Source organism: Eulemur rufifrons, chromosome 15 (genome assembly GCF_041146395.1).
Source record: "Eulemur rufifrons isolate Redbay chromosome 15, OSU_ERuf_1, whole genome shotgun sequence".
Lineage (NCBI taxonomy): Eukaryota > Metazoa > Chordata > Mammalia > Primates > Lemuridae > Eulemur > Eulemur rufifrons.
In genome coordinates, this window is record NC_090997.1 from 13,309,936 (window position 1) to 13,326,660 (window position 16,725).

Here is a 16,725-nt window from a genome sequence, read left to right on the forward strand (position 1 = left end):
ATAATCAGAAAATTATTTAGCTCTTCTAGAAGAGGCAAGTGGAGAAATGAAGAAATACAAAGAAAAAGGCACTATATAAATACTAAGGTCATTTCCTGGTCCACTAAATATTTTCATACCTTCCAGGGCTGGAGCCAAAGAAATGTTCTGAAACAGTGAAAAAGGACACTGTGTGCGTAATTGGGAGGTGGGATGGCAGAGGGTTTGACAATCCCTATCTCCGTGGGTTACAGTTATGTTTCAATTACTCTGTCCTCTCCCCCTCCAAAATTATGAGGTAGGTATTTTTAGCTCCACTTTTCAGATGAGGACACTAACATTCACTAAGATTATTACCCAAGCTGATGAGTCAGCGCCAAGATTTCGACCCAGCCCGAGACTGTCTAATACCAGTGCCTATCAATGGTAACTCATTATTAATCCACGCAGATTGACAGTGATGAATGAAAAACTCTGACATGACATTTCTGCGGGTTTCTGGGACAAGCACTGATCACCTGGAGGCGGGGTGAAATTGGCGTTGCCTTCCTTGCAATAATAGCTGCCACTTTGGGGGAGCAGTTACGTACCAGGTACTATGCCGCGTTTATGATCTCCTTTAACCCTTAGGACCATCCTATGACGTTGGTACTGTTATTGTCTGTATTTAACAGGTTAGGAAACTAAACCTCAAACAAGCTATTGCATTTTCCTGAGTATTCTGTGAATAAATTCCCATCAGTGAAATGCTTAATAAAATGCTACATTAATAAATTAACAAAGCTCTCCCTGGACTCACTGGGTTGAACTTCTACACGCCTGACGTTCCCACCCCCTGCCACACGGTGACGTCACTACCAATCCTATCGCCTGGTTCCCAGCCAAGAACGCCGAGATCTCGCGAGAGCCGTGGCTTCCTCCAGCCTGTCTTGGACATGCGCGCGGCATACTGCGCTTTGGCCAGAGTGGTTTGATGGTTTTCTGTCAGTCTCCCTACAGTGGAGCTTTAACGAGGTACCTCTTTCCTTTAGGCCACCCAAGATCTCGCGAGACTTGCAATTCTGCTCCCCGCCCCCCGCCCCCGACCCACCTTGCGCCTGCGCAGAGCTCTTAAAAGCAGAAGGTCGTGCTTGGAGGAAGTGGTGGCTTTAGGTCCCGAGGCCGAATCGTCGTTACTATTTCTCTGAAGCTCCTCTCGGCCGCTTGCCGACACATCTTCCGCCAAGATGCCTCGAATTATGATCAAGGGGGGCGTGTGGAGGAATACCGAGGTGAGTCCCCTTTTCCCGCCGTTCGCTGCCCTCCGCCTCCCTCCAGCAGCTTGTGCGCACGCGCGCGGAGGTCGGGGAGGCGAGGAGGATGCCTCGCGGGGGTCTGCTCTGCTTAGGGGGCTGCGCGGGGGCGGACCGTCGGGGCCTCTACTGTGTGCCCTGACCCGGGCTGTGGGAGCGCCTCAAGGACAGGGACCATGATTTAACCACCTGACTAATGAGCTCCGTACTCACTGCCAGGCATTTGTTAGGCCCGTAGCGAGCATTTGTTGAATTGAGGACGCGCCACCCCCTTTCCCTAGATTTCACTCTGGCTAGGAAGCTAAGGACATCAGCTAAAGTTGGTCCTCTGGGCCACCACCCTCTCTCGGGCCGGGCACCGCAATGTCTCTGATACTTAAAAATAAAGAAGTTGTTCTGGCCACACTTTGTTTCTTCATTGACTTGCATGCAGAGGGGGAAGCAGCTTGAGTGCCAGGTTCAAATAGCCCGTTTATGCCCGCACCTCTCTGGTTATCTGTTATCAGGGCATAACCTGTCTTTCCTCTCGACGGATCTCAAGGTCTGTCTCTCTTTTCCTGTCACTCCGTCTTTGCCTGCATAGAAGCCTGCTAGGACAAATTGCCTAGGTAGTCTCTGCTCCCAGAAATGTAGTGGATAATGCCACTAGTGAGCCAAAGGGCAGTAGAGAGAGAGTAAATAGAGATTAGATTTTAGTGCATTTTGTGTACAGAGTGCACTGAATTTATCAGTTTCTGGAGCACGTCTTGTCTTTTCGTGCTTTTTTTTTTTTTTTTTTTTTTTTTTTTTACCTCTTGTGCCTTCTCGGAATGTCTTCCTACTGCTTGGCATCTTTCTGACCATCCTTTAAACGTAGTTCAGAAACACTTCTTGGAATCTTTGTGCATTCACCATGTAAGAATTAGTTGCACCCCCAGTGGTCTCAAGGTCCCTTTGTCTTCCATGTGTTATAGCTTGCTTTGTCCTTTTGCAAGTCCACATTCTTCTGTGTGATGCTAGGTAAAGTTTCTTAACCTCTCAGAGCCTCAGTTTCCTCATTTTTATAAATGGAGATGATACTTAACCTCTCTTGAAGATTAAAATGAATCAATATATTTAGAACAGAGTGTAGTCTTTCAGTAAATGCTAGTTGGTTTATCCCCTCTTGAGACAGCACTGCAAGAAGATCAGGTCTTGGTATCTCTAGAACCTAGGATAGTAACCAACATGAATTAGGTTGCTTGGCATTTGTTAATGAATGAATCTCTTAGACGGATACCCACTTTATATACTTAGTCGAAGATGTGTTAGGTACAGTAGTACTGCAACAAAGTTACAAATACAGACAGTGAAAACTGCCTCAGCTTTCCACTGAGGGAACCAGGCTGTTTAAGTTGAAGAAGAGGTGACTTCTGAGGGAGAGACAGATGTACAGAATCAATTAACAGCAGGATTCCTATGCAGTGGTCAAAGCCCTGCAGTCTTTCTTTCTTTTCTTTTCTTAAAAAAATCTCTGAGTATGGGATGGGGTGGCTCAAGTATGAGGCATGTGGCTCAAGTCCAGTGTGGAAGAAAGTCTGAAAGTAAAATCCTTCAAGTGCATTCATCTGTGGCTGCATCAGCACTGATGTCTGTGGTTCAGTTTCTCAGGCTGCCCTGAGATTGGTGCATTCCATATTGTGATGGGTACCCTGGTGAAATGGTATCTAGAGACTGGAGGAAACCAGAGGCAAAGCTAATTAATGGAATAGGGAAGAAATATTTAATTCTCAGGTTAGACCTGAGATGTAGATTCTTGGGTCATCGTTGGGATTAAAGAGCTGGAGGCTTGGATTTATGAGAGTCCCAACTTGCTTCTTGAGGCCTGGATGTGTCCTATTTTGATTCTCTTTTCCCAAGACCTGGTTCAAGGTAGGTGTTCAGGAAGTGTTTTTTAAGTGAATGTATAAATGAACGAGAGTTATAGTTTAAAAAGCTATACCTTTTTGAAGAGGACAGCCACACATTAAAAAATACTTTTTCTTAATCTCTATCATAAAGTAGGATTTCTTAGATTGGGCTGTTCCTACTCCCAATTTATTGGCATTTGTGGTGTAAGGGAGGGTAAGATGTCCTTCTAAGGGATTTCTTAATTTCTTGCATTTTGCTAATTCATGCTTGTTGTTTATCATTATAGTTAATGATGTTTTCCTACTTTTTTTTTTAATCCCAGGGAGTGTGTGAGTATGTCCATTTCTCTCTCTCTCTCTTTCTCTCCCCCCAGCAGTCCTATCAGAGTTAATTTAAATTTTGTCTTTTCTCACTTGGAGTTTTGTGATTGAATGTACTTTTTCTTTGATAATTTTTTTAGGATGAAATTCTGAAAGCAGCGGTAATGAAATATGGGAAAAACCAGTGGTCTAGGATTGCCTCACTGCTGCACAGAAAATCAGCAAAGCAGTGCAAAGCCAGATGGTATGTACTGATTAATAAGTGGAAAACAGAAAATTACCTTAATTATGATGAGGAAAATGTCAGTTCTTTGAACCTTATAAAGGAAAGCAAACATCATGATATTACAGAAAGTATGAAGTGGGAGATGGAGATTTGGTGTTTGATTTAGCTGTCAATTGCTGCTTATGTGATCTTAGACAAGCCGTTTTTCTGTCCCCTTTTCCCTGCCCTTGTTTTCTCCCAATTAGGGATTATAATACTTGGCCGTAACTGATGGAGATGTGAGACTCCATCTAAATGAGCTAATGTATTTGAGAGTGCTTTGTGAAGCATAGAGTCTACTTTTAGGGACAAATGGTCTCTGGCTTATAGATGGATTGTGTTCCTAAAGTTTATAAGGTGGCTCGGTTTTTTTTGTTGTTTTTTGATTTTTTTTAGAGACAGGGGCTTGCTCTGTCACCCAGGCTGGATCATAATGGCGCTGTCATAGCTCACTGTAACCTTGAATTCCTAAGCTCAAGCGATCTTCCTACCTCAGCCTCCCAAGTAGCTGGGACTACAGGCACATACCACGAGCCCCAGCTAATTTTTTTATTTTTATTTTTTTAGAGACAAGGTCTTGCTTATTGCCCAGGCTGGTCTCAGGTGGATTCCTGGCCTCAAGTGATCCTCCCTGCCTTGGCCTTCCAAAGTGCTGAGGTTACAGGCACGAGCCACTATGCCTGGGCAAGGTGGCTGGATTAGAACTTACTTTCCTAAATACAAATGATAGGCCAGGCACGGTGGCTCTCGCCTGTAATCCTAGCACTCTGGGAGGCCGAGGCGGGAGGATCGCTCGAGGTCAGGAATTTGAGACCAGCCTGAGCAAGAGTGAGACCCTGTCTCTACTAAAAAAATAGAAAGAAATTATCTGGACAACTAAAAATATATATAGAAAAAATTAGCTGGCCATTATGGTGCATGCCTGTAGTCCCAGCTACTCGGGAGGCTGAGACAGAAGCATTGCTTAAGCCCAGGAGTTAGAGGTTGCTGTGAGCTAGGCTGACGCCATGGCACTCTAGCCTGGGCAACAGAGCGAGACTCTGTCTCCAAAAAAAAAGACTAAATATAAATGATAAATAATGGTTAATTTTCTAGGAAAGCCCATAGTAGTTGAGTTTACTCAGAGCCAAAATATCGTATATTTGCTACCCCAAAACATACTGTAAGCCAACACTACACCTATGGTATCACCTTTTAAATCATAGGGCAGTGAATATACTAAGCTTTTTACATGTGTTCTTGGCATGAGGATCTGGCCCCAGTCACAACCCATGTGGGCCTAGGAATATACTTTGGATTGTGTAAAAGTGGCCTAATTTCCTAGGCACATGGATAGGGAAAAGATCAGAATGTAGAAATTGGACTCCAAAGAGGAAGATGGTTCTTAGGCTGAACAAGTGGTTCTGATTTCTGTTTCTCTTAGTGTGGCACTACGCGCCTTCTCTAATATTTGGTAGGACTTACATCTCGTTTGCCAGCCTCTCCTCCAGCTAAGGAGACTGGATGGAAGAGGTGAGGTGGGTGGGCCATTAGGAAAGACAGAGAGTGCGTAAATTTCAAACCATACCAAATGAAAGCATACAATGTTGAAAGACATTAGTGAGTGTAAGTCAAATGCTTAAAGAAGTAAGCCAAGGTGTTGTGAGCGTCAAAGCATGTGAAAGTACTATGAAAATTAGAAAAAGTATAAAAATATGAGATGATGTCTTATTTCCAAACAATTTCGAAACCTCTAATAAACTATAAAATAGATAAAAACAAATGATACTTGAGAAAGAAGGCATGTCATGATTCAGCCAAGTACCTTTTTTAAGTGTTACTAATCTTGCATAATTAAAATACAGTAGAATGTGGTGAGATGGGGAATATTGAGTGGGATACGTTTAACCACACAGTGAATATTCTATTGTCAAAAAGAACAGCTTTAGTAATTGAAGGATGAGAATGTGTGTTTTTCAGACACTAGAAGTCAGTGTAACTAATATGTAAATTGAATATTTATGCTGGGTGACTAACACATAAAATGATATCATTTTAATAGGTATGAATGGCTGGATCCAAGCATTAAGAAAACAGAGTGGTCCAGGGAAGAAGAGGAAAAACTCTTGCACTTGGCCAAGTTGATGCCAACTCAGTGGAGGACCATTGCTCCCATCATTGGAAGAACAGCAGCCCAGTGCTTGGAACACTATGAATTTCTTCTGTAAGTGAATCTTCAAAAGCTGCATAAAGTGTGTGTATGTGTTCTGAATGGGACTGAACATACTTTCAGCATTTTCTGTCTTTAAACTTTTATTAATCATTACAGATGTGAATAAAACCAAAAGAGCTAAAGCTATTGGATTATATATTCCAAATCTCAGATGACTAATCATAATTATAATATATATTATATATTTTTAAAAGAATTAAAAAATTATACAAGTAACACAGGTTAATTATAGGAAATCTGGGAATAAATAGTAAAAGAGCAAATAAAAGTCACCCATAATCACACTGCTGAGAATTCACTATTGGAACATCTTGATTGTTTACTAATAGTTTTTTTTTTTTATTAGTATGCATTTGTGATTAGAGGCTGCTTGGATCCTATTTCATAGTAATTGGAAACACTGAAATTAGAGAATTTTAATACCATCTCTTTCAGATGAAGTGATAGTAGAAATGCTTTTTTTTGTTGAAGCTTGTACATTGGGTTTGGAGGGGGGGGTGGAAAGAGTGTCAGAGCAAGAAACCTGGTAATTCTAATGCTAAATGGTATGACAGTGTGACTGACCCATCTGGGCTTTTATCTAGGGATAAAGCTGCTCAAAGAGACAATGAAGAGGAAACAACAGATGATCCACGAAAACTTAAACCTGGGGAAATAGATCCAAATCCAGAAACAAAACCAGCACGGCCTGATCCAATTGATATGGATGAGGGTAAGTGTTTGCTTATGAGCAGTGTCTTTCTTTGGTAACTGTAAATTACTCAGGCTTCTTTTTAACTCTTTAGTTCTTTTCTGAACTCCTCTGACCTTTTGGAATTCCAATTTTATAAGCAGTTGTTAATTCTAAGTATCTTTCCAAATGTATTTGGTCTTTTCTACTATAGAGTAGTTGGTCTTTTTGTACAGTGCACCTTTATCTTCCATTTCTTCAGTTCACTGAATTAATTAAGCAATGTTGCTATAGTCCTAGCTACTTGTCTTGGGAGGCTGAGGTGGAGGATCACTTCAGCCTAGGAATTTGAGGCCAGCCTGAGCAATATAGCAGTACCCTGTCTCTTAATCAAACATATAAAACAAAACAAAAATTAAGCAATGTAATACCACTGGGCAGATTTCCCAGAGGCTAGAGGTGAGCCCTTGAATATCCTGTTTCTCATTCCCACTCTAGGGAGAGAGGCAACAAGTCAGGATATTGGACCTCAGTCCTATTAATTACTTCTTTGACTATAGGCAGGTCATTTAATCTGTGTGAGAAGGTAACACTTTTGAGACTGTGATGAGACTCATGATGATTTTGTGAGGCATTGAATCAAGAATCAGGAATTGGATTTTAGACCCATGTCTGCTACTTATTGGCTATTTGACCTTAGACAAGTCATCTAATCTCGCTGGGCTTTGAGTCCCTTTCCTGCTAGGTGGAGAATAATAATATCTACTTTTCCTTACAGGGCTGTTGTGAAGCACTCAATAAATACTTGAGTTTTTAAAATGTAAAAGTTTGAAGATAGTGGTTCCCAAAGGCAAACTGGCTACATTGGCTGCATCTTTGTGACATGGGGGACTTTTAAAAATACAAGTACCATGGCTTCCCCTGGAGATACTGAGTCAGTTAATCCTGGGGTGGGAGGATGGGGTAGAGGGAGGGCAGTGATCCTGGAATCTGAGTTTTTTAAAAGTTCCCATGTGATTTCATTGGACAGCCTTGTGTAGAAGTTGTTCTGAGGCATCAGTAGTGGCATTTGTTATTCTATTCTGGAGAGCCATGAAAGATGTGTTGGAGGAGAGACATAGTTCTTAGCGAAAAGCTATATCTAATGATAGTGATTTCCTCATAATGGTCTTTACAGTATTTCACAATTTGTGCTGTCCCAGTTGATGATAAGGATATGATAATGTGGTCACTATTTAATGAACACTTGCTGGATGTGATACATACTTCATTTTCTTTAGCGCTTGTCAACATCTCTGTGAAGTAGGAACTATTAATCCAATCTTATAGGGAAATGCAATCAAGAAGGATAAATAAGTGACTGAGATCACGTAGCTAACAAGTGGTATGCCTGATTTTTAACCTAGGTTCTTTGACCCAAAACTCAAGCTATTTCCATTATATTACAGCACATAATGAGTATATTTATGTTTTTTCTCATTTTCAGTAATAGGGTGTATCTTACATACCTTGCTTCTGTTGGAGAAGAACTTAATTTTTCTTCTTTTTTTTTTTTTTTGCAGATGAGCTTGAGATGCTTTCTGAAGCTAGAGCCCGCCTGGCTAATACTCAGGGAAAGAAGGCCAAGAGGAAAGCAAGAGAGAAACAGTTGGAAGAAGCAAGGTATGCGTGGATATAGGGAAAAAAAGTATTTTTCCTGTTCTCTCACTTAATCAGTACAGAATACTTCTGTAAGCAGCTGTGTGGCAAGCAAGCAATCAATTCTGCAGCAGACACTAGCTGGGTGCCCTGTAATTCAATTCAGTTCTGACACTATCTACCTTGAGATAGTGCCAGATCACACAGGTTGAAGCCCCAGGTGGTTTTGCCTGTGCTTCTGACCAAGTGGCTATAAATCCGGGTTCTTACAGCCACTTATTTGGGTTCCATTAATTTGCTAGAGTGGCTCCCAGAACTCAGGGAAACTTACTCATGTTTACCAGTTTATTACAAAGGATATTTTAAAGGACACAAATAAACAGCCAGATGAAGAGATACATAGGGTGAGGTCTGGAAGGGTCCTGCACACAGAAGCTTCTGTCCCTGTGAAGTTGGGGTGCACCTCCTCCTAGGAAGTGGAGGTGGTGTTCACCTTCCTGGAAGCCTCTATATGTTTGGCTATCTGCAAGTTCTCCAAACTCTGTCCTCTTGAGTTTTTATGGGATCTTCATTCTGTAGGCATGATTGATTAAAGCATTGGGTGTTGGTGATCAACTTTACCTTCAGCCCCTCTCCCCTCCCTGGAGTAGGGAGCTGAAAGTCCCAACCTAATCATGCCTTGGTCTTTCTGGTGACCAGCTCTAATCCTGAAGCTACCTAGGGGCTGCCAGCCATCAGTCAATTTATTATCATACAAAAAAACACTTAAACACTCTGTAGATTCCAAGGTTTTTAAGAGATATATTGTAGGAAACAGGGATGAAAAACAAACATATATTTCACAATGTTACAATATGGTTATCTTCCTCCATAGTTCAAGAATTAGTGTATGCATCCCTAGAACCAGTAAAACTGTATGATTTGTCAACCCTGCTGGGTGAATAATCACCAGAATCGTCCAATTCCCATTTTGCTAATATGTCTTAGTTTATTTATTACTCTGAAAAAAATCTTGTATTTTTTTCCATCTAACCATTTCTGAATAGTTATAGAAAAAATAAATACTTTAAAAAATTTTGTAAGCTATGGCAGAAGTAATGCCCAGTTTACCTGGTGTGTTGGGTTTGTTCTGTTAGCATGGGGAGCTTCATTTGTTGTAGCCATCTTGGAGTCAGGTGGCTGGAGGACACACAAGGTTATGTGACTTTTGCATGACTACCATTTAGTTACTCTCCTTGATGGGTATTGGGCAGGTACTGGCTATGAAGCAGGAAACTTGGCTAAACAGAGTTAGTGAGTAAAACCAAATTTTAGGCTTTTTTAGAAATCTTCATTTAAAAAGTGATGTATATTAGGCATTTTCTTTTACCCAGGATTCTCTTCACATTCCGCTTCTTTTTTCATTTTGGTTAAGTTCATGATTGATATCATTCCTAATGGCCCAGAAACCAAGATGAAGTAGGTAAAAGGCAAATTGAAACTGTATAACAGCTTATTAGCTTTTAGGATAAAGGCATTGGGATAACCTCCCTGGCCTTACACAGTGCCTTTTGTGGTCCCCAGGCTGGGTTGGAAGTGCTTCGTGATCTGATGACTAACATTGTGTTGGTGGTTTCCCCAGTATGGTTTTAAAGTGCCAGATCCTAGGATGGAGGAGGCTTTCATGCCTGAGGATGCTTCTTGGCGTAGCTGGCCCATCACTAGCCTAGAATAATTAACTTATGTGGGAGTATGATCAGCCTGGGATAATAAATAGAAACCAAGAGGACATCCTAAGTTTTCTACCATTCTTAGCCACCTTTCAGTTCTGTGCACTATTTAATGTAAGGTTGAAAAAAATATTTTTTTTCCATTTTTGTCCATAGTTGTTTGGGGACTAAATTTTTAGAGCCATGTGGATTGGGCCAGGTATATAGCAAATGCATATGTGAAAAATCTCCCAAATGGGGCTAGTGTTGATTGCTTTAAATACATTTTTGCAGATAATAATTTGCTCTATAGTTTCCTGTAAATTTTCTTGTAGAATTATAAATTTTGCTACACATACATCTCTCGTAACAGACTGGATTGGCCTGTATGTGAAGTGCAGTGCAGGGCTATTTACTTTAAATGTTAAATTACGATCTGTCTTATAACTTAAACCATTTTTTAATTGATTATAAAAGTAACATACTTCCAGTATTCATTTGGGGACATGGTAGATACAATGGTATGTGGCTTCGTTGTATTCACTTGGCATTATGTTGTAAAGGTTTTCTAGTGTGATTTGAAGTCTTTATTTCCATTATTTAAGGAATGAAATCTAACATTTTGAAATATATCTTTCCAGACCTGTTTCTCTCTCAATATAGTTGTGTATTTATGTGTACATACCTATATTAACATTTATACAGAACTGGATCATACTATATATACTGTTTTAATGAGAAGTCAGCTGTTACTTTTATTGGGGTTCCCTTGTAATTGTTGAATCATTTTTGTCTCACAGCTTTTAAGATTTTTTCCTTGTCTTTGGCTTTCGACATTTTTAATATGATGTGCTTGTTTGTGGATTTCTTTTCTTTAATCCTAATTGGAGTTCATTGATCTTCCTGGATGTGTGTAGATTAATGTTTTTCAATAAATTTGTGAAATTTCCAGCCATTATATCTTCACATATGTTATTCTGCTCTTTTCACTTCTCTCCTTTTGGCGTTCCTAGTATGCATATGTTGGTGCATTTAATGGTGCCTCACATTTCTCTGGGATTCTGTTCATATTTCTTCATTCTATTCTTTGAATTGCAGTAATTGATACTGTTTTGTCTTCAAGTTTGCTAATTCTTTCTGCCAGTTCAAATCTACTATTGAGTCCCCCTAGTGAAGTTTTCATTTCAGCTTTGTGCTTTTCAACTCCAGAATTTCCATTTGGTTCTTTTTAATCATTTCTGTCTCTTTACTGATATTATCTGTCTGAGTTAACATTGTCATCATACCTTCCTTCTTTAATTATGGTTTCCTTTTGTTCTTAGAACATACTTACAATGGCTACTTTGAAGTCTTTGTTAAATCTGACATCTGGTTGTTCTCACAGGCAGTTTCTGTTGCCTGCTTTTTTCCCAGCGTGTAGGTCTCATTCTTTCCCCTTTTTTTGCATGTCTTATAATTTTTTGTTGCAAACTAGACATTTTATATAATGTAGTAATTCTGGGTACCCCACCCCATTGTTATTTGCTGTTTGTTTGCTGACTGGCTTGATTATTTTAGTGAAGTGTATTCTCCCCTGTCCTCCCCCCAGAAATATGAAGAAGCCTATGATGTTGCTCTTTAGGGAGGCACAGTCTTGGGTATGCCCACAGTCACCCTGGGATGGCATGGTTTGGGCAGGGCTCTTTGACATCACTTTCCCTGACTAAGCTCAGGTGTTAAGCTTCACTAATGGCTAGCTGTTTGCTGTATTGTTTTCTTTTCTTTTCTTTTTTTTTTTTTTTGAGACAGAGTCTCACTCTGTTGCCTGGGGCTAGAGTGCCATGGCATCAGCCTAGCTCACAGCAACCTCAAACTCCTGGGCTTAAGCAACCCTTCTGCCTCAGCCTCCCGCGTAGCTGGGACTACAGGCATGCACCACCATGCCTGGCTAATTTTTTCTATATATTTTTAGTTGTGTGGTTAATTTCTTTCTATTTTTAGTAAAGACAGGGGTCTCACTCTTGCTCAGGCTGGTCTCGAACTCCTGAGCTCAAACGATCCGCCCTGCTCAGCCTCCCAGAGTGCTAGGATTACAGGCGTGAGCCACCGCGCCCAGCCTGGTGTATTTTCAACAATGCTCTGGGACATAAATTGCTCTACAAATGGATCCAATCAAATCTGGGCTCCTTTGAAGGGATAGTTCCTAAGATTCATGTTTGATATTTGTTCTGACCCTGGGAGGGCTTCTCCCGGCTATCTCTTTCTCTGTTTCTCTCTGACAAAACTGGTGGGCCCACAGTTTCACCTGTATCTCCAAGTAATCTATCCAGTTTCTTCCCAGTTGTCTTTTACCACAACTTCCACTGTTTTCTAGAGTGCCCTTAGGTTTGAACTTCTCTATATTCTGTTGCAAATGAAGTCAGTTCCTTTGGGGAGAGATTTGGAGCTCTGTACCTGCTTTATGAGCTGAGTGCTTGGTGGGGAGTCGGGGGTGGGTCATCAGCATTCTCAGGTCTCCTTGTCTTGCCTCTCCCAGCATGGAACCCTCATCCACAAGCTGGGGCAGGGACTGTTAGGACTCCAGTATTCTCGGCAGCACTGAGCCCGAGGGAGGACCTCTGTTTGGATGGAAGAAGGGAGCCTCACTTCTCAGCCACTCTTGATAGAACTTAGCCTCTCCAGTGGGTATCTGGTGGCAGCATGAGAAATACTGATGTCCTGCCTCTCCTGGAGTGAAAGCCCTATGACTGGGAGCAGGTGGGGACAAGGAGCCCTGTGTTCTTGGCTGCACCTGTGTGGAGTGGAGTCTCCTTCTTCCTGACCTGGGGGGAGGGAGGGATTGCGTCTTGATTCGGATATTATACTCTTGCTTTTCTGAGTTTAAGTAGATTTTCTTTAATTAATGTTTATATGTTTGATGTATCCCTTTTGGATCCCTTCCGGAGACTTTAATTTGTTTTTTTTTAATATATATAATTTGCATGAGTTTCTCTGGGGAGTGGGTTTATGGAGTTCCTTCTGCTGTCATTCTGGAAGTCACTTATATATACTGTTTTGTAACTTGTTTTTCCTCCTTAATATTGTGAATAACTTTTCTTATCATGAAATCATTAAAATTATAGCATCAATAGAAAATACAAAGAAAAAAATAAAAATAACCAGCCTGAACAAGAACGAAATCGTGTCTCTACAAAAAACACAAAAATTAGCTGGGCATGGTGGCATGCGCCTATAGTCCCAGCTACTTGGGAGGCTGAGGCAGGAGGCACTTGAGCCCAGGAGTTGGAAGCTGCAGTGAGCTATGATGATGCTGCTGCACTCCAGCCTGGGCAACAGAGAAGACCCTGTCTCAAAAAAAAAAACAAAAAACAAGCTATAGCATCATAGGAAAATAACAAAGAAAAAAGCAAAAATTAAATGGAATTCCCCCCTTCAGTGATTATCATTGTTAATATTTTGGTAGACATTCTTCACCTCTCCCCAGGCATGTATTCACTGATAGATATGTATAAAATTTTTACATATTTCTCTGTAACATGTAAACTTCATATAACATTTTTTATATAGCAGTATGTCTTGGGCCTCTTTTTATGTTAGGGTAGATTTACAGCCTTTTTAAGGATTATATTGATGGCTATATAATATCTTATAGCTCTGCTATAAATTCATTTAATTTCTTCTTCTTCTTTTTTTTTTTTTTGGAGACAGAGTCTGTTGCCCGGGCCAGAGTGCCGTGGCATCAGCCTAGCTCACAGCAACCTCAAACTCCTGGGCTTAAGCAATCCTACTGCCTCAGCCTCCCAAGCAGCTGGGACTACAGGCATGCGCTACCATGCCTGGCCAATTTTTTCTATATATATTTTTAGTTGTCCAGATAATTTCTTTCTATTTTTTAGTAGAGACGGGATCTTGCTCTTGTTCAGGCTGATCTCGAACTCCTGAGCTCAAAACGATCCGCCCATGTCGGCCTCCCAGAGTGCTAGGATTACAGGCGTGAGCCATCACGCCCGGCCTAATTTCTTATTGATAGATGTTTAGATTGTGTTTAGTTATCCACTATTCTAAACAGTGCTTGGTGAAAAGTCTTTTAATTAGGTCTAGTTTATTTCCTTAAGCTAAAGGCTCAGCAGTGAAATTTCTGGCTCAAAAAATGTGAAAATCTTTAGGCTTTTAATGTTTATTTCCAGATTCTCTTTTGGGAAAGCTATACCAGTCTACTTTCTCATTACCATTGTCGGAGACTGTCCACTTTTTACACCCTTGCCATTAAAACAAAACAAAAAACTTAATGCTATTAATTAGATATGCCCAAATGGTACTTGTTAATTGTGATTCTTTAATTATTAGTTAAGTAGAACTGTAGACATTTTAACTATTTGCATTTTTTCCTTTGTAAACTGCTTTATTTCTTTTTGCTTTTTTCCCCCCCACTGGAGTGCATTTAAGAAAAAATTTTGCTTAGACTCTTTATATTTAACCATTCCTAATATTAATTGCAAATATTTTTTCTATTATTTGCCTTTTAATTTCATTTTATATATTTTTTAATAGTGCTATACAGAGTTAGAAAACTTAAATCTCAAAGCTGTTGATCTTTTCCTTTACCATATATTTAATTTATATTTAGTAAGTACATGCCCATCCAGAGAAAAGGTACATATTATAATTCCTTCTGGTTTTCCATTTTATTTTATTATGTACATATGTGTGTACCTTTAAATCAAAACTGGAATTTATATTGGTAAATGGTGTGAGGTGAGGATTTAAGAGTCTCATGCTCTACCGACTGAGCTAGCCGGGTGGTCGTGAGATGAGGATTTAAATAAATATTTTTTCCTTAAATAATCAGATGGTTTTCTTTTTTCTTTTTTTTGAGACAGTCTTGCTCTGTCACACAGGCTGGACTGCAGTGGCATGATCATAATTCACTGTAGCCTTGAACTCCTGGGCTCAAGGGATCCTCCTGCCTCAGCCTCTTGGGTGGCTGGGACTACAAGCATGTGTCACCATGCCTGGCTAATTTTTTAAAATTTTTTTGTAGAGACAGGGAGGGTCTCACTGTGTTGCCCAGGTTGGTCTCCAAGGCCTCAAGTAATCCTCCCTGCTTGGCCTCCCAAAGTGCTGGGATTATAGACATGAGTCACCACACCTCGCCCACATGATGTTTTTAACTCTATTGGATTATCCATCTCTGCCCTATGGTTGGTAATTTTTAAAGTGATTTTACATTCTCTTTTTCAGACGTCTTGCTGCCCTCCAAAAAAGAAGAGAACTTCGAGCAGCTGGCATAGAAATTCAGAAGAAAAGAAAAAGGAAGAGAGGAGTTGATTATAATGCTGAAATTCCATTTGAAAAAAAGCCTGCTCTTGGTTTTTATGATACTTCTGAGGAAAACTACCAGGCTCTTGATGCAGATTTCAGGAAATTAAGACAACAGGATCTTGATGGGGAGCTAAGATCGTAAGTTGCCTTTCTGATTTTGGAAAGGGAACGGTACAGTAGGAGTTATATGAAGGGCCAAGTATTATCCTTGTCAGAGTCAGATTTTTATTATTTAGCACAGCATGGCCTACATTTATTAAATATAAATGTAATTTAAAAAATTTATTTAATGAGTTCGCTTTTCTGAGAAAACCAGTGACTTTGGTTGTCATGTTTTTAGCACAGAATGCTGTTTGCAGCTCTTGAGTAATAATGCTCGGCTCTTAGTGGATTGTTTGCTCACTGAATCACATCTTAACATTTGTGTACATTTATGAACAGGCTAGGAACCTGTGATAATCTAGTCTGGTTCTGTTTGCCTTTTCTAGTGAAATATTTTACCTTATTTTTAATTAAAATGAAATTAAAAGAAAAAACTCACTGATGAATTCTTAAATCTTTTCACTTGATGGGGATAGGTAGGTATATTTATCAAATGTTTTTGTTTTAGAGTGTAGAGGATTTTGCTTATTTCTAGAGATTTTTAGAGTTTCTTTAGATCTTATGTCTGAATATTAGAGGGAGAACATTTTGTGGTTGTCAAGGATTTTTTAGTTTCCTACTCTGTTGACCTTTTATTTCTGTTGACATGAATTGTCACAAACAGTAGATACCAGCCAGTGTAAAACAGGATTTTCTTGGGTGTACTCCATTGTATTTATTTCTCAAATTAGGACCTTGCTTTAGGTATGCTCTGCAAATAAAGAGATTGAAGAGGAGTAGACTAGGTAGGGGGAAAGGAAGGAGGTATTCCAGAGCTTTGAAAGACCACCTTGAGTCTGGCTTTAGGCTTCCTAACCACCTTTAGGTGTCATTTGTCAGTACTAAAATAGTCTTTTTAAAAAATTTGTGAATTTTAAAAATCATCACAGTTTAATAACAATTTTAAAGGGAAACTAAAAAATTCACAATGTTTTCTTTGAAAGTACTTGCATTATTCATTTAATTAATTAATTATTTTTTTAATTCAGGATATTATGGGAGTACAAACATTTTAGTTACATGAAATGCATTTGCCTTGCTCAGGCCAGAGCTACAAACGTGTCCTTCCCCCATACAGTGTGCCCCATTTCCATTAGCTGTGGGTTCACCCACCCCACCCGCTCTGCCCTCCACCCCCGCTACCTGACTGGCATCCAGTGAGTATTGCTACCACGTGAGCACCTTAGTGTTGATCAGTTAGTACCAGTTTGATGGCGAGTACACATGGTGCATATTTTTCCATCCTTGTGATACCTCACTTTGAAGGATGGGCGCAATCTCTATTCAGGGTAATATAAGAGGTGCTAGATCACCATTGTTTTTTGTAGTTGGTAGTATTCCATGGTATAC

General features: G+C 40.1%; 1 protein-coding gene across 1 annotated transcript in view; it reads left to right on the top strand.

The window, feature by feature from the left end:
- Positions 1-999: 999 nt before the first annotated feature.
- Positions 1,000-16,725, top strand: part of CDC5L (cell division cycle 5 like) — a 58,391-nt gene continuing 42,665 nt past the window's right edge. The window contains exons 1-6 of the mRNA XM_069487750.1: positions 1,000-1,250; positions 3,601-3,704; positions 5,767-5,928; positions 6,522-6,649; positions 8,170-8,269; positions 15,154-15,372. Of these exons, the coding sequence (XP_069343851.1) occupies positions 1,206-1,250; positions 3,601-3,704; positions 5,767-5,928; positions 6,522-6,649; positions 8,170-8,269; positions 15,154-15,372 (758 nt within the window). The 5' untranslated portion in view covers positions 1,000-1,205. The remainder of the gene's footprint in view (positions 1,251-3,600; positions 3,705-5,766; positions 5,929-6,521; positions 6,650-8,169; positions 8,270-15,153; positions 15,373-16,725) is intronic.